The sequence below is a fragment of the Ictalurus punctatus genome, chromosome 8, assembly GCF_001660625.3.
Source record: "Ictalurus punctatus breed USDA103 chromosome 8, Coco_2.0, whole genome shotgun sequence".
NCBI lineage: Eukaryota > Metazoa > Chordata > Actinopteri > Siluriformes > Ictaluridae > Ictalurus > Ictalurus punctatus.
Genome location: NC_030423.2, coordinates 4272501 through 4295392, shown reverse-complemented (window position 1 = coordinate 4295392; position 22892 = coordinate 4272501). Strand labels below are relative to the sequence as shown.

The window sequence follows — 22892 nt, the reverse complement described above, 5'->3', positions numbered from 1 at the left end:
TTTCGAGATTAGGGATGGGCAAATTGTCTGAGTTTTCATGCCTGTGTCTGTGTGTCATGAGAGTTGCACAACACAGCGCAGGTTCCTGGACCACACCCTCGATCACAAAGCCATCAGTGATACTTCCACCTCATGACTTGCACTTGTTCATACTTCACAGCTTTTGCTGCTACACATTTCTGCCATTCCTCTTCGTGGTGTGGTTGTGGAACGGGGAAACATCGATGAGATACCTGGCATTTTTGTAAACTTCGATCAGTTTATCAGTTGCCCAGGCTGTCTGACCTGTCCAGAGCTGTGTTTAAGGTGGTACCCAGGGCTGGGCACTTGTATAGCAACGTCGTCATAAATTCCAGAAAACTGCCTTCGCCTTGAACTGGGAAAGGATTCGGTACCTTAAAGGTGTGTCTTCATTCTTCCAGTCGCACCTCTTCTCTCGGTGTTGTGTTGCCCCGACAACGTCGCACGTCCCATGTGTAAATTTGACTCATCGTTTCTCTGTTGTGAGCCACTCAGCAGATCTTTCTCTCATCCATGTGTCCCCCTGCGTTCTAACGAAGGGTCTATCAGACTCTCTGTGTGTTGTGAATGATAATTAGTACGTCGCTCTATTCCCATGCTGATGTGTCCTAATTAAGACGATGCACACTGATGTGCACTGAGCTCGCTGGATTCCTGCCGGAGTCAAAACTGCTTTCTGAACTGTTCTGGAAGAAAAAAAAAATCTATATCTGTTATTTTGGTAAGAGTGGAATCTGTGTTATCTCTGCTGACTGCCAATGTGTGTACCTTCAATCATCTTTCTGACTTCATCTGAGCAATGACAGCTGTGTTCCACATGAAAATAAATCAGATGTAGATAACTAAAGATTGCTCCTCCTATTGTGTCCTAAATAGTACACACACACACACACACACACACACACACACACACACATGTTTATGCACACACATACACACCCAGACTTTGGTGGCCAGGCTACTCAAACTGGCTGGGCTTGTCAGTCGTGTCAACGCCCAGATCTACTCTCTCTCCATGAGACAGCTGTCAAACCTCCCTCAGTGTGTGTGTGTGTGTGGACTGACACAGAGCAGACAATCCTGCTGTTAACCACTTCGTCTCATTTATCAAAAGCTCCGATTACGTGAAACTAGCCCAGAGTGAGGCCTTCTACACACGTTTTGGATGTGTGCTTTCTAAGATAAGGTAGGTTTCTGAGTGTGAGTGTGTGTGTGTGTGTGTGTAAGAGAGAATGAGATTTCTCACTGTCACAATGTTTATTTCACTTCACTTGTTGGAACTTTAACAGGCGGTGTAAATATTAGTTAACACTTTCACCTTTCTCATCAGGACATATTTAAACCTCATGAGGAATCGATGTCGTATGACCGAATGTTTCTCTGTGGCTTTACTCACCATTAACCATTTATTTAGCATTTTCTTGTCACTCCATCTTGTTTAATTAATGCCAATGTGATTCATGTGCTTTCTCTTCTGTCACCAGGGTGTCATTTATGCCACAGTGTTTGAACTTCCACCTCTGTTTACTGTAGAGATCTTTTTTTTTTCCGCCTAGGCCTATGGATAACTTGGTCTGTTGACGGTTCTGTGACTCCAGTGATTTTGTGATAGTCATTTCATCTTGAGTCCACCTAGAGCAGACTTGAATGAACAAAGAGTTCATTAGCAAGGCTTTAATGAGCATGTAGTGCAGGAAGTAAACCACTCACCTATGCAGTTCTGTAGCTCTTGAGAATATGAAGAGAGATGTTCTGTTAATGTAAACACGGAAAGGATTTATCATATTGAACAACAAATTCATCCAGAAATTCATCATAATTCAAATATACAATCTGACCAAAATATAATTGCCCCACTGGTGACAGTTAACTAAAATACGTGTAAGAGGACGCGTACTGAGAGAAAGTGGTGGGACAGGCTCGATGGCATGGCTAAACGATGACTCAGGAATTACGAACAGGTCTTAAAGAATGCGTAAAAACATCCACCAAACAACTTTTAACACCAGGCAATGTAAACTCCTTATGAAATCAAGAACTTGGATGACATTTGTGGATTACACTGCAAAAAGATCACACGTTAACACGTGGAAATACCTCGAATGTACTCAACTTGATCTAGCATTTCTTATTATTCGATCACAATAAACCGAATATAAGATTATTAAACCTATTTCAAGTCATTTGTGCTCATTTCAAGCTTGAAATAGACTCGTTCTGTTGGGAGATAACTCTGCTCGTTTTCAAGTAAGAAGCAAAATCATCCGCCTGATAGGATAATTAAACGAGATGCTTAAAATGATGAAATAATAATGTCCAGAAATGAAAGGTTGAACCGTCTTATATTTACTTTATTGTATTATTGTGTTATGCTTATTTATCTTCTTCTCTCTCTTTTTTTTTTTATTTCACTCTGGGTTGACTAAAGACGAAATTTGGAAATAACAAGCTGAAACCATGTCTACCGGTGAGCTACACAGATTTTTTTTGTTCCCTCCCATAGTGTTATCTGCATGTAAGCTCGAGATGAGCTTCTTTGTTAAACCCGGAATAATGATGACTAAAGGAAAAGTAATTAACATTGAGTGCATGGCATACCTTTGTGGATGGTTTCTCCTTTATTCCAAAATGTGCTACATGAAACCAGAGTGCACTCAGAGACATGCGCAACCTGTTTTGTAACATATCTATCACACAATAGTAATATCCCTAGTACATACATAATGTACATGCTTATTTCCACATAGTTGTAATGCTTCCCTTCTATTGGAAGGTCCTAACTGGCTTGTACAATTGTGTGTGTAGGGGGGGACAGACAATCTGTTCTGCGCACGACAAAGGTACGTGCTACACTGAAAGGAGACAACAGCTGGATCCAACGCAATCAGTCTGAACTAGAGGAGGAGGAAGATGAAAAGCCATGGTGAGTGTGTGTGTGTGTGTTTGAGAGAGAGAGAACTGATCTGACTTCATCGGAAATATATTTCATTCATAAATACATCATGCATCATTTCCCAAACTATTCAATAAAGGCTTGCAGAGGTGCGTGCACGTCGGCTCGACAGCGATGCCAGTGAGCCTGTAGCTGATGACAAACCTCCTGAACGAGAACCTCTACCTTCACCAAGCCCCAACAGGTGAAAGCCCATGCTTCAGATTTGGCAAATTATTTGCATATTTAAGAATGCTACGGAATGTCCAGCCTGAGGCTTAAAAATTTTTAAGTGACTATTTTTTGTCATGATTTGATCTTTTTAACAGTCCTAAAACATCTGGATATCTGATAAGGTAACCTGGTACTTACAGTAGTTGCTCATGTCATGCTAATGTATATTTGACAAAGGGGCTTTGGGTTATGAACCACATTTGTTTTGCAGGGGTGTTTTCACAAAGACGGACACCAAACCTGCTTCATCCACTAATGGTTACATGTACGCCAACTCCTTTTTAATATTATCACTACTAATACAGTACTATGCAAAAGTCTTAGGGCCCCCTAATATTAGGTCCCCCCCGCCCCCCATACGAAATTTGTTATATATGTTTATTTTATGACTTCTGCATTAATGAGTCAGTATAAAAACGTTCGATTTCCAAACATTACTTCAGTGTTACAGAAGAAATGTTTGTATGCAAGTCAAGAAAGAAGTCAATTATATTGTACAGCACTTTTCAAACAAAAAAAAAAAAAAAGAGAGAGAGAAACGGAACTGTGAAAGATTCTCCAAGATGCTGCAAATATTACCAGCCAACTTCTCTATAAAATGTATCAAATTTTATCATGGCAGTGTTTATATGATGTTTTACTATTTAAAAAAAAAAAAAAAAGCTTGACTTGTACTGCTTTACCTTCTGTACCAATGTTATTGTGGATGTAAATTGTTTCCCTTCGCCCTGCTCATACGCATTTAAACACAGCCATGATACTCTATACACAGAAACCCAACGGAGTCCAGACTAATCTTATAACGGACTCGTTTTGTTTATACTGATTGAAAATGTCGATTTCCATTTCTCCAGAGGTATGGAACGCCAGTGTACTGCTAGAAAGAGTTCAAAAACAAAGGATTGTCCACCAGATATTGACTTTGTTTAGTTTAGTAGCGTTTACTGCACTTTATAGTAGTTTTTAAAAAAATTGTCAAAACGTTTCATTTCGATATTTTTAACGCATCATTGCGTCCCAGCGCTTCTTTGCATGTGCAAGGCTTTTACACAGTGCTGTATCTTCATCATAAATAATGTAGAACTTTTTTTTTTTTTTTAAATGGTAATTTATGGAAAGTTGCTCTAATATGTGATCGTATCATCAAGGATTGTTTTTCTTTCCTTACTCTTACTTCTTCAGTGGAACATCTGGCTTCACCAAAAAGGCCTCTGAAGGATACAAGAAAATGTAAGTGCTTGACATTGAAATTCATTAACCGATGCAAATGAAGGATTGCGATTCGAAGGCAAGCCGCGAAGCTTCAGGCGTATCGCAAACGAAGCAGTTGTGCTCGGTTTATTAAATTGCTCTTCTCGTGTTGCTCTCAGAGCTCCTCATACTGTTCGCTCGAGCACGGGGAGAACAGAGCCGTCGGAGCCATCACTCAGTGCTGAAGAACAGGAGAGGAGGTGAGAGGAGCTCAAAACAGACGTCAATGTTCTAAAAGGAGACATGAAACTTTACTGTCTGATGTCATGCTTTTCCTTTGTGTGTGTTTACAGGAGCGAGACAGCCAGCAAAATGCTGAACAGCTCAGCATCAAGACAGAGATCGTATGTGCTCTCGGCTGCAAACAAATTCGAGTATGTTTTGCTCCGAAGTATCGGGCCAGTGCTTTGAAAAAAAAATAAAAGTAGTATGATGTTCCTCAAGCACCGTTTGGCCTAAAATCTATGCGTGCCATTTTTTTTTTTCGCAGTACATCGTTATTCAGACGTGTAATTCACTGCCATTTCTTTCGAATAGTGGATCATAGATTTATGATCATAGATTTCTTCAAAATATCCACCTGGTTTTATGACACTCCTTACCAATTTATTTCATATATTTTAATGCATTTTTAACACTTTAAAGGTCATCTTCAGGGAACACCAGCTCTGCTTCGTCATCCACAGCTTTTGTTGCTAAAAGGTACAAAGTATTTTCTGTGGCTAGGTCACATGTCTGAAAAACATGCTGCGGTTTGTCACTAATGGCTTTGTAATCTGTGTGTGTGTGTGTGTGTGTGTAGGGTAGTTATCGGTGACGATGAAGACACCCTGGTGTCTCTTCCTAATCAGAGGTAGACCTAACCACTTCAGTCAATGCTCCCAAAATGAACTGCACAGCTTATTTTTGTTAAACACCACTGAACCTTTGACTATGTCGACCAACAGTGTGGAAATGAGCGTTGATGAACCGATGCCTCCAAAATCCACATCTGCAACAGCTGAATTGAAACCAAAAGCCAAACCAGAGCCGACACCTAAACAAAGGTTTATTATACGTATATTTAATATTACACTAGGAGTAGATACAAATAATGATATAATGAAGTTTGACCTTGGGATCTGTTTCCATGGTGATCATACTTAATGTTTTTTTTTTGTTGTTGTTGTTGTTTTAAAAAATGTATTTATTTAAATGTTTTTGTAGTGACACGCTCAGTGCTCTCTCGGACACCCTGCTGTCCACCTCAGGATCCACCAGGTACCACAAATGACATCTGGACTTCTGAAAAAAACGTCTAAGCCTGTGTTCCATTACAGTTTTACCGCACCATCACTGACTTCTTTTGATAACAGTGTTGATTCATTTGAAAAGGAAATTTAATCAAATCACAATATATGCCGAGTCCTGCTTCTGAAGTTTACACTATTGTTGAATCGATCTCTTGGGTCATCAATCTAAGTTCATTTGATGTAATAAGAAAGTGACAGACGTGTGAGTTAAAAACCATGCTGGAACACAAGCGAAACCATTAAAAAAAAAAAAAGTTTATTTTTTTTCCCCCTTTCACATTTATTCATTTGATGTTCCCTGTGCTTGTCTCTCTCTTTTCTCAGCAAGAAGCCAGTTGTTCAAGTCAATTCTCCTGTTCCAGTGACAAAAAAACCTGAGGCCAATCTTAAAACAAGGTTTTTATCTGAATTTTTATTAGAAGATTATTATTATTATTATTATTATTATTATTATTATTAGTAGTAGTAGTAGTAGTAGTAGTTTATAATACTTTAAACCTGAGATTTAATGAAAATATCAAAATGATACCAAATCACATAAATCCTAATGGGAATGATAAAATTATCTGCCTTTCTCTCTCTCTCTCTCTCTCTCTCTGTCTCTCTCTCTCTCTCTCTCTCTCTCTCTCTCTCTCTCTCTCTCTCTCTCTCATATATATATATATATATATATATATATATATATATATATATATATATATATATATATATATACACACTATAAAATATGATTGGATTCATGTGTATATCTTTAAGATATAACAATTTATTTTATCCATTACTGTCTACCTTTGAAACAGCGTCAAGGATACGATCACTCAGTCCACTTCTGTTGCTCCAGTTGCTGCTTTAAAGAAATCGCCAACAGCTGAACTCAAGCCAGATACCACTCCTAAAGCAAGGTACGTTATATTTCTCTTAGGCTATAGATGGGCGTCAAATGAAAGGAGAAATAACCCACAACGTTTAGGCTCCATGAAACGTCAGAAAAGTTTTATCACTTATATAGATTCCTCTATAGATGTCTCTGGAACCGTACTGCAGCTTTGTCTAGACCCGTTTCATTTGATTGAGATCTGGTCATGGCGAAGGCCATAGCATATGAATTACATCATTTTCATCCTCATCAAACTATTCAGTGAGTCCTCGTGCCCTGTGCATGGGTGCGGGCTGATCCTGGAAGAGACCACTTTTGCAGCGACTCTTACTGTTAAGACGACAAGTGACGCTAAACCAAATGCACCCCATAGCAAAACATGGTCACTGTTTGTTTTTGTTTTTTTTTCTGTTCTTTTCTCTCTTTTTAATTTCTTCCCCATTTGTATATTAAAAACCTACAGAGCATTCAGTTTATTTTGCGGATTTGTAGATGGGATGCAGGTACACACGTATACGTACGCACATGCATACTGTATACTCAAGCTGATTTATTTATTTACCCCCCCCCACCCCCAACTCAATGGCTTTAAGAAAAGAATTAAAGCAAAGTGCAAACACAGATCAGGACACTGGTGATATTCCTAAGGAATGATCTTCATTACATTTTTATGACACCTTCACAGAGCAAATAGTACAATTATGTCTTTCATTTCATTGAGATTTAATATATAAGATGGCACATGAATGTGTAAAATTCTTACTCTAATGGCAATCTGACATGCCAGAAGATTCATTCAACAATCAGCGACATTAGTTGTAGAATCTCTGTTATGAATGCCATCCATGACTGCATGTCTAAGTCGATATGTGGATGTGTCTGGAACATTTTCTGGAATGTTGTCGTTTCTTCTTTAGTGCCACTGAACCAGTCGCTCCAGCTGTAAAGGAAGTCCCACCCACAACGCCTGAACCCAAGCCCAAACCAGACGCCACTCCTAAACCAAGGTTTAACACATTTACATTATTAAAGATCATTATAGAGCAAGTGTAAATACAGTACATAGGTCACGCCTCTTGTTCTTCACTGAGGCTTTCTACTTTGAATGGAGGATATCCCCATCCCTTGTGCAGCAGGTTTCCCACTGTGCACCAGTCAGTGAAGCCTCGTCCTCAAATTTACAGAATGTTTTCCCACAAAGAATAAGAGTGAGAAACAAGGATAAAGTAAAGTAAGAACGAAGAGGGAACGACTATAGCAATTAAAAATTATGTAATAAAATAAAACTAGGCTTAATGCTTAGAATGTCGACTGATATCAGGCTTTCAGGTAGATAATTTCAGAGCCAAATAAGCTATAATGAGACCGATTCAGCACTCTAATACAGATACATGATGTATTACGTTGATCTATTATGTTAAACTGTTCTTAAAGTGCCCCTATTATCGTTTTTCAAATATTACCTTTCATGTAGTGTGTTAAAGAACTGTTTGTGAATGTAAAAAGTCTGCAAAGTTTCAGAAGTCAAAACGTACGACAAGCGGAGTTATTGACTCCCAAAAGAAGGAACCGATTCTGAAGAGCTGAATCGAGTCGTTCGTAATTCCGGACTTGACTTCCTGTACCAACCTACACAGGGTTGTAACAAAAAGCCCCGCCTCTGGTCTTCATTGGTAGACCAATCAGAAATGACTCGGACATCTGACCAATCAGAGCAGAGTATGCTCTCTGAAAGGAGGAGTTTAGAATGAATCCGTTAGAATGGATCATTTAACGAGTCGTTTGTGACACGGGGGGGGGGAGCTAGTTACAAAATTAGGTACATTTCAAAACCATAATAGGTGCGCTTTAATGTTACCATTGCAGTATTTAACTTTTCATGCGTATGGATAATAACAATAAACGAGTCCATGAAATAGGATCTGAAATGCAGTTATACTGTTAAACAAGATTCCTTAGTAATAAACATAAAAAGTAGATGTGATACCATTTGAAAAAATAATTCATTTTAAAGCCAAGCGTAGAGATATCGTGAATTAAGTTTCAAAGAAAGAATGGTCAAACTGGCCTGAAAAAAGTCTGATCTTTCTCAGTTTAAAAAACAACTATTATATCTGCTATGTGTCACCTCACTTCCTCTTGAGTCCTATTTAACCTTGTTTGACATTATACCACTGTGCTGCTGAATTCTCAAATCTGATTGGTCAGAAGGTGCTGATGGTTTATTATTATTATTATTTTTTATAACAGCAACTCTGAAAATAGTTGACACAGGTTTATATGAATACATTATTCTTTCTATAGTAACAGCATTCTCAGGGACTTGTATGATGGACGCTCATACAAAAACGTAATTGTTGAAAGCTTTCAGTGAGGATACATTTATTTAGCATTTTTTTGGAAGGAGTCTCCAGTGTCAGCTGTAGTCAGTTTTCATTGCTTTGTGCTTTTTATTTACTTCAAAAGAGAGAAAAATGGCTAGATGACTTTTAAGAGCTGCTATAATGTAAACGGTAACAGGAAATGGCCAAAAATTTGTTGCGTGAGAATATCACAACGTTAAATGTAGCTGTAACAGATCAAATCTACAACGTGTCGCTTAATAAAGAAAACATGTTATTGTTGCATGGTGCATTATACTCTATATTAAGCGAAGTGCATTATATATTCACCATGGACTACTTTTATTTGTGGATGCGGTGTAGGTCCATATCATCTATCTATCAGGCATGGATATCAGGCATTAATTTTGTGTCCTTTTCTTCATGTACTTGTCAGAATTTCATACTTACTCCTAATTGATGTGACATCAAGAACTACATGAACCTGTGTAATGTTGTATTTGGCTGCAGCGGTATGTGTTAGGAGATTTATTTAACAGATTAGCACTGATCCGCTAAGAGATTCGCATTAATGAATTGATTAAAAGATGTAGCTGGCTTTCTCATCATTTCCTCGCAATATCTTCTGTCTCTCTGTTTCTCTTTACTCAGTATCAACCCAAAGCCAGTTGAGAAGACCGGCGTCTTGATTGATACCGATCTCCTGGATCTGACTGAGAGGTCAGTGTGTCTTTCTCGATAAAAGCAAACCAATATACTGAATTCATCATCCAAACATGAATGGTGCTGCTGAATTTTTATAGATTGCCCTTGCTTGCACGCGACTTGAGTATGTAATAAGTCGACTGTTTTGCAAAATAGCCACATGGAGGCGCTAGAGCTTCATTAATGCTCTGACTGGCGAAGGGGTGGATTTCCATTTCAAATGCAGACATATTAGTGTTTCTTATAATCACTTTGTTGTGCTGTCATGTGCATTTGAATGTTATCTTGCATGTTAACGTTCCCTTTTTCACTTTAAGCACTCCACAGAAGCTGGTGAACCCCGTCCCCACCACCACCGACCTGCTGTCAGGAGGGTAAGAGACTTTGTGCTATTCAATACTTTCACATTATCCCATATCGCTTTGATTTTACAGCAAGACAGTCATAACATATTTTATTTCAAAATACTAAATATATGTAAAAGTCTGAGAAAACCCTTCACATGGTGAAATGTTCTTCTATATATAATTGCATGTAGTTTGTTTTCTGTATGTTACGTAAAGGTCTACGGTTTTAAAATGCTAGAAATGTTACCCTTGAAAGTGAAAAGGAAGAAAAAAACAGATTTTTCTTCGGCTTATGTCCAGTTCATTTTGGCACATAGATATCCAAAAACCTGATCAAAGCCCGATATTCACAGCGTGAGGAAATCACACTTACGCTAGATGACAAGCTTTAAGACATACCAAAAACGACTGTTGCAGAAATCTTTAAAAAAATAAAGCATGTCCTCGATATTTGATGAAATATATTTAGGATTTCTTAAACTACATTGTATACCCAAAAGTTTGTGGACACCTGAACATAACACCCAAATATACTTGTTGAACATCCCATTCCAGATTTAGTCCCCTCATAACCTCCACTCTTCTGGGAAGGCTTTTCACTAGACTTTGGAGCGTGGCTGTGGGGATTTGTGCTCATTCAGCCACAAGAGCATTAGTCTGTGTTGTAGTTCATCCCAAAGGTGTTCAGTGGGGTTGAGGTCAGGGCTCTGTACATTCCACTCGAGTACTTCCACACCAATCTTGGCAAACCATGTCTTTGTTGTCATGCTGGAACTGGTTTGTAGTCCTTTAGTTCCAGTGAAGTGAAATTGTAATACTACAGCATACAAAGACATTCTATACAATTGGTGCGTCCAACTTAGGGGCAGAAGAACAGTTTGGGGAAGAACCACACAATGGTGTGATGGTCAGGTGTCCACAAACTTTTGATCATATCGTGTATGTTATAGGCAGAATTAAAGGGAGATACATTAAGCTCTGTAGCAGTGATTATCCATTTAGGATAGTCTTATCCCCAGCCCAGTTCAGGGTTTGTATATAATTGTTTGAATTGGGATAGAGTAGCAGTGTGGACCTCTGTGAGTGCTTTAAGACTCTCATTACCTAAAATTCCGAGGTGAATCGTTGACTATTTCTGCAGCTCTCTACCCAAGACACCAAAGACTAAAGGATCTCTGGACCTGCTTGCAGTCGATATCATCCCCATTGACACCAGTACTGACCAGTAAGCAGGAATCTTTATGTTGTGGTTGTTTATTTATTAATTAATTTATTCTAAACCTTTTTAACCAAGACTCTAGAGATTTAACAAGAGGGGCGAGAAAAAGTATTTCAGCGTTTTATTGATCCGTTCATCTCTCTGATCTCCTTCTCAGACTAAGCACTAATAAAACAAATACCAAAATTGAGATCACCCAGACTGTTGTGCAGACCAAGAAGGACGTAAAAAGGTACAGTACCCCTTTTTTTTTTTTTTTTTTTTTTTTTTTTAAATCCAGTCAAATGCTTGCACAACCTTTGGCACTTATCCAGACTGACTTACAGAAGGGCTTTATACAGTAGTCTCCTTCAAAAACACATCCTCATTGTAGTACAAATATGGCAGTGTATAAGAATACTATCAAACTAAAACCCTGTTAGCGAGATGTTCATACAATGAGTCAATGCAGTAAGAATGCATTACGGGACTAGTTTTTTTTTTTTTCTTCATTAGTGCTCATTTAAGTGTTTAGTGAAGAGGTACTATATGTCTTCATTTGAAGACAGTGACTCGGCTGTTCAGATAGCCAGGAGAGGTTTGATCCAACGCTTGGGAGCCAGTACAGCAAAGAGTCTTGATACATGTCTGTCTTTTATCTTAAAGGATGGTGGGTCTTACCTTGTCTTGAAGGTTTGAAAGGAGCATGGTGCATAGTGGGGTTACGTGTTGCAGAAACATAAACTAAACTTATCTTAGCGAGTGAAAATATCTTGAATCAGTGCAAATTTTTGCTAAGATTTCTTCCATTTCAGACGGTTGTAAATCGAATATGATTATTCTTATATGCTTTTTTAGATGTTTTTGCTCATTCTATGCTTTATTATCACAGATCATTTTGCTTCTTTCTAGACATAAAAGCTTAAATGTAGAAATTATCTGCCAATAAAAACGAAACTATTTCCAACTTGAAATAGGGTTCTAAAGCTCTTTTAATGCTCTAACGGTGGTAAAGGGTTGCAATACCATTTCTAGTGCATATTATAAGCACGTTGTCATGTATTATGATCTATATAATGTGTTATCATGTATAGTAACATTCTCGCTTCCGTCCCCCCCCCCCCCCCCCCCCCACTGAAAGCACTCAACAGAATTTGGTGGACCCCATCCCCACCACCACTGACCTGCTGACAGGAGGGTGAGAGACTATGTGCTATTCACTTCTTTCCCATTAACCCATCTCTCTTGATTTTATAGCAATATCATAACATTAAAAAACTGAATATGTGTAGCAGCTTGGGAAAACTCTTCACACAGTGCAGTTTTGACATTTCCTACTAGAAAACTCGACTCTTTAAGCACACTAATGCCTGTGTGAAGGTTTGGGTGAATCATGGATGCACATGCATTTCAAACAATATTTTTATACGTGGAAACATTCATCATGCAGGCCATGTCTGGGGAAAATAAGACTTGCTTTCAGCACGATAACCAATCTTAACTGCAATCAAGAAGGAAGTATGATAGGACACTGAGTAGGCCCTGATTAGGATTGCGTCTATGAAAGATTGCATCTATGAAAACATGTGCAAACTTCATAACACCCACAAGAAACAAACTGCAAACTGATTCAGAAAAAAACCCCTTCATTTTCTCACGCGTCCAAAGACTTTTGCACTGTGTAACAAATGGTTTTTGCCTCAATATTCAGTATGATCAAATGCCCAGAGGACATATCTAGTGTTTATGTGACATGATGATCTGAGCTTGTTACTGGCTATTTCCTCAGCTCTTTGCTTCAAACACAGAAGACTAGTCAATCTCTGAACCTGCTGGCTTATGATGTCATTCTCACCGACACCAACAGGGACAGATGAACACTATTGTTTTGTGTTTTTTCTACATACGACAAGCTAGCAAAAAAAAAAAAAAAAAAATCATCTTAGTCATCATTGAGTTATTGTCATCTTCATTCTAGACTCAGGACAGACAAAACACAGAGCACAATGGAGACGACGACAACGGTGACGACAAAGACAAAGACGGTCGAGAAGAGGTACAGCATCGATTTCTCTTCACCATGATTTAATTATAGTTGTGCGAATCCTGTACAGTGAACAAACATGAGCTCTCAATACAAAAGAACGAGCTGTAATTTAGTGGTCTTTTAATTCCTGAGCTACCTGCAGTTTTCACCTGAAAGGATTCATATTGATTTAGGTATAGAGGTGTTTTTTTTTTTTTTTAAACAAAAAAACCATTCTACTCCTGCAGCACGCCGAACTAAGAACCATTTACACAGAACAGAAAAGATCCAGTAATAGAGAGTAATACTCATCAGTAGTACTGACTGGAGTCCCTATTAACAATGACATCAGAATTTAATTCGCATGTGCCAAAGTGTTTTCTCGCCTTTCAGAGTGAAATCAGTGTGAAATTGTTTTTTTTGTTTTTTTTTGTGTCCCCCCCCCAGCTCTGCTGATCCATTCGATCCGATCCCGATAGTGAGAGAGTCTACAAAGAGGTAATGCTTTGGGCTTAAAGGTGACAAAGCAGGCAATCATCTGTGTACACATCACACCTATTACAAATGCAACACCTTCTCTCTCTTTTTCTGGCAGCTCTGTAGAGTACTTTGATCCTCTTCTGTCCGACAGGTACGTGTACAGACAGAACCACTGAACATGCTGCTGAATGATGATGATGTTAAAACTGAATAATATGAAAGATAAAGAGCTAGATAAAAAGAAAAATGTTTAAAAAAAAAAAAACATAGCAGTGCGTTAAAAATTTCAAGCTAAAAATTTTAATCTACTCATTATACCCACCTGTGCCTTAAAAAAATAAAATAAAATAATATATATATATATATATATATATATATATATATATATATATATATATATATATATATAAAGAAACAATTACAAATAAATTATTAATATTTTAACATGTGAACTGTTAATGTTATCTTTCAGAAATAACGGCCAACAGCAGACAGTTTCAGTCACATTCGAGCAGAAGTGAGTCAATTTCTTTCTCTTGCTTTAACACGCTATAATAGTCACTGCTTGTATTATTAATGACCGCACTTGTCTTGCTGACCTAACTGATGCTGGTGCGGTCATAAAAATAGACTTTACCAAAAGGCCTCTACCCAGATAAGGATGGGTTCCCTTCTGAGTCTGGTTCCTCTCAAGGTTTCTTCCTTTTAACATCTTATGAAGTTTTTCCTCACCACCGTTGCCCCCGGCTCGCTCAATAGGGATAAATTCACACACTTAAAATCTGTATCCCGTGTTTATATATTTCTGTAAAGCTGCTTTGAGACAATGTCCATTGTAAAAAGCGCCATACAAATAAAATAGAATTGAATTGAACTCTACTATTTGCTGCATATCAAGTTACTACTTCTCAGGCATCACCAGTTTCCTTTCAGTATATACCGAAAATGCATGACGACCTTTTTTGACAATGATATTCACATGTCTTCTAAAACTAGGTCCTCTAAAACTAGCTCGCCGTGGGAGAAATGGACGGTTCCCACTATAGATTCCGCAACAGAGGACAGGTAAACAGCACGTCCTTACCGTCTTATTATTCATTTGTGTTGTTTAAATATATATATATATTTTTTAACTGAAATTGCATTTATTTACATTTACTAGCAGTATATAACCATTGTATGATTTTAGAAGCGTTTTATGTTTGACTGTTTTCCTCACAGTAAGCCCATGCCAGACCCAGAACCAACCGATGAGTAAGTATGAGTAACACTCTTAGCAATATGAAACTGGATTTGGTCTCTGCTCCAGAAAAAAATCTGAATAATAGTAGCTCATTCACCAATTCTTTTATAATATGCATTGTTAAAAATGGCATTAATGCCATTTGAGTCTGGCTGAGTTTAGTTGTGTTGTATTGTTTGTGACCAAATCTTGGTGTGTGTGTAAAGTTCTTATTAGATATATCCACTCACTCATGACTTTTATTAGGAACACCTGTACACCAGTCAATCACGTGGTATGAGAACAATGCAAATACAGGTCAAGAGCTTCAGGTGATGTTCACATTGAGCTTTGACCATAGCATGGTCGTTGGTGGTAGTATTTTAGGAAAACTGCTGATTTCCTGTTCGCTTGGCCTTTTTCCAATTCTCAACTGTCAGGTTTGTGAGCAAACTTGTAGATTCCCTCAGATTCCTGTTTTTAGCTGACAGGAGTGGAACCCAATGGGATTGTCTGCCTTTGTAACTCATCTGCTTTGAGAGTTGACGGGTTATGCGTTCTGAGATGCTTTTCTGCTCACCACAGCTGTAACGAGTGGTTATTTGAGTTAACACAAACGTCCTGTCAGCTATTTTTAAAAATTTTATTTTATTTTACACACAACTCTGGGTAAACTCTAGAGACTGTCGTGCATGAAAATCCTGGTAGTTTAGCGGTTTGTGAAATACTCAGACCAGCCCATGCAAACCAGGAACCAGCAACTATGCCATTGTCCAAGTCACTGAGATCACATTTTCCCCCATTCTGATGATATTTATGATTTTGTGCATTGTACCGCTACCACTTGACTAGCACATTGGATAACTGCATGAATGAGTGAAGGGTACGTGTGTTCCTAATAAAGTGGATGGTGAGTGTAAATAACCTTTTTAATGAGATTTTTACTCCGTGTAAAATAATAATAATAATAATAATAAAAAAAACGGTTTATGCGGGCTTAGTTTTTTTCTCTTGTAATCATTTTAAAAATGTGTTTTTGTGTTTATTTATTATGTATTTGTTAGGTTTTGTTTTTAAAAATATATTGTTTTAGCTGTCATAGTACTATACTTGTCTTATACTGATATATAAATGGTGTATATCACTATATATCAGTATATACAGTGCTGTGAAAAAGAGTTCTTCTGATTTCTTCTGTTTTTATACTTATATTAAATAGTATTAGATCTTCAAACAAAACACAACATAAAACAAAGGCAACCTGAGTAACCATACAATACAGTTTTTATTTATTGATTTTTTTTTTATTGAAGCAAAAAAAAAGTTATCCAACACCTATCACTCATCCAACACCTATCACTCATCACTCAACACCTATCACTCACAAACAAAAATCTGTTTGTGCCACCTTTAGCAACAAGAACTGCAACCAAACACTTCCGATAACTGGAGATCAGTCTTTCATAGCACTGTGGTGGAATTTGGCCCTTTCTTCTTTGCAGAACTGTTTTAGTTTAGCCACATTGGAGGGTTTTTGAGCATGAACTGCCCGTTTAAGGTCCTGCCACAGCATCTCAATTGGTTCAAGTCAGGACTTTGACTAAGACACTCCACAACTTTAATTTCATATATTTTTTTGAGCCATTCAAAAGTGAACTTACACCTACGCTTTGGACCATTGTTTTGCTGCATAATCCAGTTGCACTTGAGTTTCACCTTGACTGAAGGCCGGATATTCTCCTTTAGGATTTTCTGGTAGAGAGAGGAATTCATGTTTCCCTCAATTATTGCAAGTTGCCCAGACCCTGAAGCAGCAAAGCATCCCCACACCATCACACACCCACCACCATGCTTGACCGTAGGTATGTTGTTCTTTTTGTGGAATTTGGTGTTTGGTTTACGCCAGATGTAACGGGACGCCTGTCTTCCAAACAGTTCCACTTTCAACTCCTCCATCCACAGAACATTCTCCCAAAAGGTTTGAGGATCATCAAGGTGTATTTTGGTAAACTTCAGATGAGCTTTAATGTTCTTCTGGGTCAGCAGTGGTTTTCACCTCGCCACTCTTCCATGGATGCCATTTTTGCCCAGTGTCTTTCTGATAGTGGAGTCATGAACAGTGACCTTTTTTGATGCAAGAGAGGCCTGTAGTTCCTTTGATGTTGTCCTTGGCATTTTTTTTGACTTCCTGGATGAGTCGTTGCTGAGCTCTTGGAGGAATTTTGGAAGGTCAGCCACTTCTGGGAAGGTGCACTAATGTGCAGAGTTTTTCCATTTGGAGATAACAGCTCTCATTGTGGTTCTTTGGAGTCCCAGAGCCTTTGAAATAGCCTTGTAGCCATCAGGCTTCCCAGACTGATGTATCACAATCACCTTCTTCCTCATCGTTTCTGGAATTTCTTTCAACTTTGGCATAGTGTGTTACTGGGTAAGACCATTTACCCAGCTTCATGCTGTTGAATAAAGTTCTATTTAAGTGTTCATTTGATTGAAAAGGGTTTGCAGTAATCAGGCCTGGTTGTGTCTAGTCCAGCTGAACCCCATTATGAATACAGTTTCACAGATTTGGGGAATTTGCACCTATGGGGGCAAATACATTTTCACACTGCCCAGTTGGTATTGGATAACTTTTTTTGCTTAAAAAAAAAAAAAAAACATTCTCATTTAAAAACTGTATTTGGTGTTTACTCAGGTCACCTTTGCTTCATCTAATGATTTTGTTTTAATTTCTGAAAAAACTTAATATGAGATGTACACAAAAACCGAAGAAATCAGGATAGGGGCAAATACATTTTCACAGCACTGTGCTTACATACTGGTATATATTGATAAACACCACATATTGGCATGAGAACCTTTTAAGTATTTTTTCATGCAAACCAGAAAATACAAGTGTTCCTAAGTAACACTGTAACATTAGTAATGCAATATCAATAGTAACTGATACTTCTTTTACTATATAATGGGTGTTATCCAGAACTAATGATTAGATTTAGAAATCAAACTGATTTTAGGGTGAGAGCTTCACTAAGAGCTTCACTTTCATGATCACATTCATATAGATGTTCTAAATCCCTGCATTCTGTAAAAAAGACTGCTGAGACTTACACAGCCAACCCATTAATGAAATTGCTACGAGAGCTTTCCCATTTCCATATGCTCCTTGATAGAAGTGCAAAATAAGACCAGAAAACCACTGGGCTAATTTCATATCAGCAAATCAGTGCAAAATGCACATATACGTAGATAATCTGTAATATTATTATCCTGTATGTTGTATCTTATTTTGTAGTTACAATGCCTACACCAGTAGTTACAATACCTACACCAGAACAGAAGGAAACAGTTTCCCGGAGCTGGACACCGAAATTAAAAAGTATGTACAGTATTTGCATGACAGATTTCGAATTGTGAATCTTTATGAATAAATAGGTCCATATGTTCATTCTTCAATTCCTTTATTTCTCCTCCTTTCCAGGAATTTAGTCTATGTCAAATCATATGTGAAGTCATCTGATCTGCCCAGATTCAGCACTAGCAGATATGACAAGTGAGAGACTCCTTTATATGCACTATATACTATATTTCATTACCATTATTAGCAGTTGTAAACAATGTTTCAAATGATTCATTTGAAAGATATAAAGTTTTATGTGTGTGTGTGTGTGTGTGTGTGTGTGTGTGTGGGGGGGGGGGGGGGGGGGGCTTTTTTATACTGTTCCCCTTCCCCTTTTAATGAAAATTTCACAGATCATATCCAAACTTATTATCAAAACAAAATATGAAACTGCTATTTCTAGCAACATTACAGAAGCATAATGAGGCTTTCTGGTGCTGTTTAAGGTCTCCCAGGAGGCTGTAGAAATAAAGCAGGCCAATGTATTACTCCACTAGTCATGGGAACACGAAACAATTGCAGTGACGGTTATGTTCATTACATTACTTAGTGCAATGGACTGAGCCGTATAATGATCTGGGAATAAAGCTGTCATGTATGGAAAAGGCCAATCTCTGTTTTTTGGCCCACAGTGACTATGATTATGTGACCTCAAGCTCCAGCAGTTATGCATACAGCAGCCCGTCCAGGTAACTATACATTAAAGGAAATCAGTTTAAGACCGTGTTAGAATGGCAGCAGAAGTATTATGTTATGGTAAATGACAACGTCTCACAGGGGCGATTCACCGAGTAATATATGAAACTGTCCTCGATATGCAGTAAGCTCATTACACTCAGGATCTGCCCAACACGAAACAGCAGCAATACAGCTAATGTTACAGCTCCATATGAATTGCAATGATGTGCTTTTTATATTTCTAATGAGTTTTTTTCCCCTGTTTTATTTCTCTCTCGGTTCAGCACTGAGAGTATGAGCGCCTGCAAATATTGTGGTCGTCTTGTAGGAAACGACTCCAAGATCACCATTGACCACCTCAACATCTTGTGCCATCCTGAATGCTTCAAGGTACATTCTAGTACAGTTATACACACACACATTCCTCTTATACCACACCAGTTTATAGTAAAATTTAATGAACGTCCACTAGACACGTTAGTTTCTATTATACACCGATCAGCCATAACATTAAAACCACTGACGGGTGACGTGAATAATATTGATTATCTCGTTGCAAAGGGGTGGGATACATTAGGCAGCAAGTGAACAGTCAGTTCTTGAAGTTGATGTGTTGGAAGCAAGAAAAATGGGCAAGTGTGTGGATCTGAGCAACTTTGACAAGGGCCAGATTGTGATGGCTAGACGACTGGATCAGAGCATCTCCAAAATGGCAGGGGTGTTCTTGGTATGCGTTGGTTAATACCTACCAAAAATGGTCCAAGGAACAACAACTGGGGAACCGGCAACAGTGTCCTGGACACCCATTAATGTGCGTACGGAACAAAGGATTACCCATCTGGTCCGATCCTAGAGAAGAGCTACTGTAGCACAAAAAAAGTTTCTGAAAAGGTTCATTTTGGCTATGATAGAAAGGCGTCAGATCAAACGGTGCATCACTGCTTGCTGCATATGTGGCTGCGTAGCTGCAGAGCCCATGCTGACCCCTGTCCATGATCAAATGTGCCTACAATTGGCACGTGAGCAGGAGAACTGGACCATGGAGCAATAGAAGAAGGTGGCCTAGTCTGATAAATCATGTTGTCTTTTACATCATGTGGATGACCAGGAGCGTGTGCGTCACTTACCTGGGGAAGAGATGGCACCAGGGTGCACTATGGGACAAAGGCAAGCCTGAGGAGGCAGAGTGATGCTCCAAAAAACCGTTTCTTCATGGAAACGGTATTTCCTATAGCAGTGGTCTCTTTCAGCAGGATAATGCACCCTGACACTTTTTCAGGAACGCTTTGAGGAACATGACAAAGAGTTCAAGGTGGTGACTTGGCCTCCGAATTCCTCAGATCTCAATCAGATCAAGTATCTGTGGGACATTGGACAACTCCACCACGCACCTTAAAGGACTTAAAGAATCTGCTGCTAACGTCTTGGTGCCAGATATCACAGCACACATTCAGAGGTCTTGTGGAGTCCATGCCTCGACGGGTCAGAGTTGTTACGGTGGCACAAGGGGGATATACACAACATTGTCAGGTCATTTTAATGTTATGGCTGATCGATTATGGTTTATATTGACTTACAACAGCTATAAACAGTGATTCCCTCACTAGTTCTTTCCTGAAGACTCTCTTACTGACTGTTACCTGGCTCTGACACTGGAGACTCTCCATAAATGTTAAACAAACATCTCATTACAGAAATCTTCACCAAATCAATCCATTTTCTAAACTTTATTATTATTTTTTAAAGCCGTTTAATATCAGCCTTAGGTGTTTAGTGTAAACCATATATAAGTCACTATAGAAACCATAATGTCTGACCAATCAGGAGAGATTCGACAGCGCTGTGGTATAATAGATTTAAAACAAGTTCTTACACATATATAATGTATATGTTCATTTGTTGTATTTTTAGGCTGGTAACTATATTAAACAAAAGGACTTAAAAAAAAAAATTATAACAAACTAAAAGAACAATATGTTTCTCTTTTTTTTTTCCCTCTCCCCCCCAGTGTGGTATCTGCACTAAGCCAATGGGTGATTTCATCGACAGCATGTTTTTGCACAATGGGATGGTCCACTGCGAGAGCTGTTATTCTAATGTTATTTAAAGCGAGGTTGTATTGACGTGCTTTCCGCTTCGCTACTCTGGTGAACGTTAGTAACCAATGTAGATCCTGAGACCATTTTAATTCCTGAGTTTTTTTTTTGTTGGTTTGACTCTATCGGAAGTAGGTGCTGTTTGAATTGGTTTACATTCCCAAAACAGTTATTCTTCTTCTATGTCTTTTGCTTTCATCCAATTGTGATAAGTGCCTTCGAAATCAGCATCAAGTGTGTTTGGTTGAGTGGGTTTTCACTTTTTCTACAATTTTCTAGCCTTTTCATCTTTTAAACGTGTTGTATTATGGAGGAAAAAAAAACACGGTTTCCTTTGCTGTGCATTCTTCAGAGGATGAATATACTTCTTAAAACTGTGAATAAATGTAGGGCTGTAAAATGCCTGTTGTATTTATTCACCTTTTAGATTTTGCCATAAACCACAAAAGGTATCAAGTTTACTGAGTATATCTCTTTAATCGTTGTTCTTTACAAAGTGTAAAAAGAGAAAATAAATAAATATTATATAGAATACTGGTATCAAAATGTTTACATATGTGCACATTTAAAAGGCTAAAAATGCCTGGAAGACACAAAGCAGTTTCTATTTGACAAGAACAGCAGCTTAAATGTCAAGTTCCGCATCCTGAACAATAAATTATTCATAAAGCACGTAAGGGCTTGTTCATAACAGCTGCACTGATAAACAGAAACAGAACGATCTTATTCATATGCAGATCATGTTGTAATGTGTTTCCAAATATGATTTAAACAGCCCTTTTTATAATACTGAAAATAATGTCAAAACAGAAACTAATCGCGTATGAAATATATATGAAATGTAAAAGATATATGCTTACTGTTTAGAAAATGACTTTTTTTTTTTTTTTTTTGCTTCCTATGGTTTCGGCCCTTAGCTAAATGACCCATTCGACCCATTAACAAGTAAAAAATGATTGCACTGCAAGATGAGTTTGATCCAGTTGTTCTTTAGTGTGTGTTTTTGGTACAAGTGGTCCTTCGTTTGAAAAATTCTTCCCTTACATAAGCTCACGAGGTAACGTTATGGGGGTGCTCTCGTGTCACTGGCCGTTCCTGCTCGCAGCCATTCGGTGAATGTGTTGCCATAGCAGTCCGGGGTCAGACTCGTTGTGATTGATCAGTGACACCAGGCCCTCTGCCTGGTCCAGACTCTGCCAGTAGTCCTGCGGCCACATCTGGAGCCAGCTGAACAAAAACACACAACGGTTAGGCTCACAGTACATACTTCAGATCTTTTACGATGCTTCAAACCAATTCCTAACAGTACTCTTCATGAAGTGTGTTTACATGCGCACTAATAAACTCATCAACCGGGACAGATATCAGATTACTTGGGTAGTCAAGTAAACATTCTGAAATCGGATTAAAGCTGTTAGGATTTTAAGAAATCCTATAAGACACCTGGAGTTTAGCTCAAATATCTATTTATCAGCACATGTATACTGTCAATCTGATTCCTATCATTTACAGTGGGGGAAATACAGTATCTCACAAAAGTGAGTGCACCCCTCACATTTTTGTAAATATTTGATTATATCTTTTAATGTGACAAAAATGTGACTGAAGAAATGACACTTTGCTACAATGTAAAGTAGTGAGTGTGCTGCTTGTATAACAGTGTAAATTTGCCGTCCCCTCAAGATAACTTAACACACAGCCATTAATGTCTAAACTGCTGGCAACAAAAGTGAGTACACCCCTAAGTGAGGAGACATGCTTGGCCAGTCCATCACCTTCACCCTCAGCTTCTTT

At 38.3% G+C, this 22892-nt stretch overlaps 2 protein-coding genes across 7 annotated transcripts in view; one reads left to right on the top strand and one right to left on the bottom strand.

Moving 5' to 3' along the window:
* The first annotated feature begins 1002 nt into the window (after positions 1-1002).
* znf185 (zinc finger protein 185 with LIM domain) lies at positions 1003-21630 on the top strand. 6 transcript variants are annotated; one of them, XM_053682420.1, is made up of 32 exons: positions 1005-1207; positions 2450-2488; positions 2827-2944; positions 3054-3158; positions 3283-3309; positions 3399-3452; positions 4370-4417; positions 4558-4638; positions 4732-4812; positions 5084-5140; positions 5241-5291; positions 5386-5484; positions 5645-5698; positions 6055-6126; positions 6531-6632; positions 7525-7614; positions 9601-9669; positions 9972-10028; positions 11143-11226; positions 11378-11452; positions 12341-12397; positions 13178-13255; positions 13673-13723; positions 13821-13856; positions 14178-14222; positions 14702-14770; positions 14927-14959; positions 18220-18303; positions 18406-18477; positions 18957-19013; positions 19287-19392; positions 21011-21630. In XM_053682420.1, exons 2-32 carry the CDS (start codon positions 2479-2481, stop codon positions 21107-21109), a joined length of 2121 nt encoding a protein of 706 aa, XP_053538395.1. In that variant the 5' UTR covers positions 1005-1207; positions 2450-2478; the 3' UTR covers positions 21110-21630. The 6 variants fall into 6 exon arrangements, with proteins under 6 accessions (XP_053538397.1, XP_053538399.1, XP_053538395.1 ...); XM_053682422.1 differs by lacking the exon at positions 18957-19013 and having other exon boundaries at positions 1003-1207; XM_053682421.1 differs by lacking the exon at positions 3283-3309.
* The window catches only part of fut11 (fucosyltransferase 11 (alpha (1,3) fucosyltransferase)), a 6263-nt gene continuing 4926 nt past the window's right edge, over positions 21556-22892 (bottom strand). The window contains exon 5 of the mRNA XM_017474238.3: positions 21556-22325. Coding sequence (XP_017329727.1) covers positions 22181-22325 — 145 coding nt within the window. The 3' untranslated portion in view covers positions 21556-22180. The remainder of the gene's footprint in view (positions 22326-22892) is intronic.

Coding starts and splice junctions, on each gene's coding strand:
- znf185 (XM_053682420.1), top strand. Junction 6,127..6,530: donor GAGGCCAATCTTAAAACAAG/GTTTTTATCTGA, acceptor CCTTTGAAACAG/CGTCAAGGATACGATCACTC. Junction 6,633..7,524: donor GATACCACTCCTAAAGCAAG/GTACGTTATATT, acceptor TTTCTTCTTTAG/TGCCACTGAACCAGTCGCTC.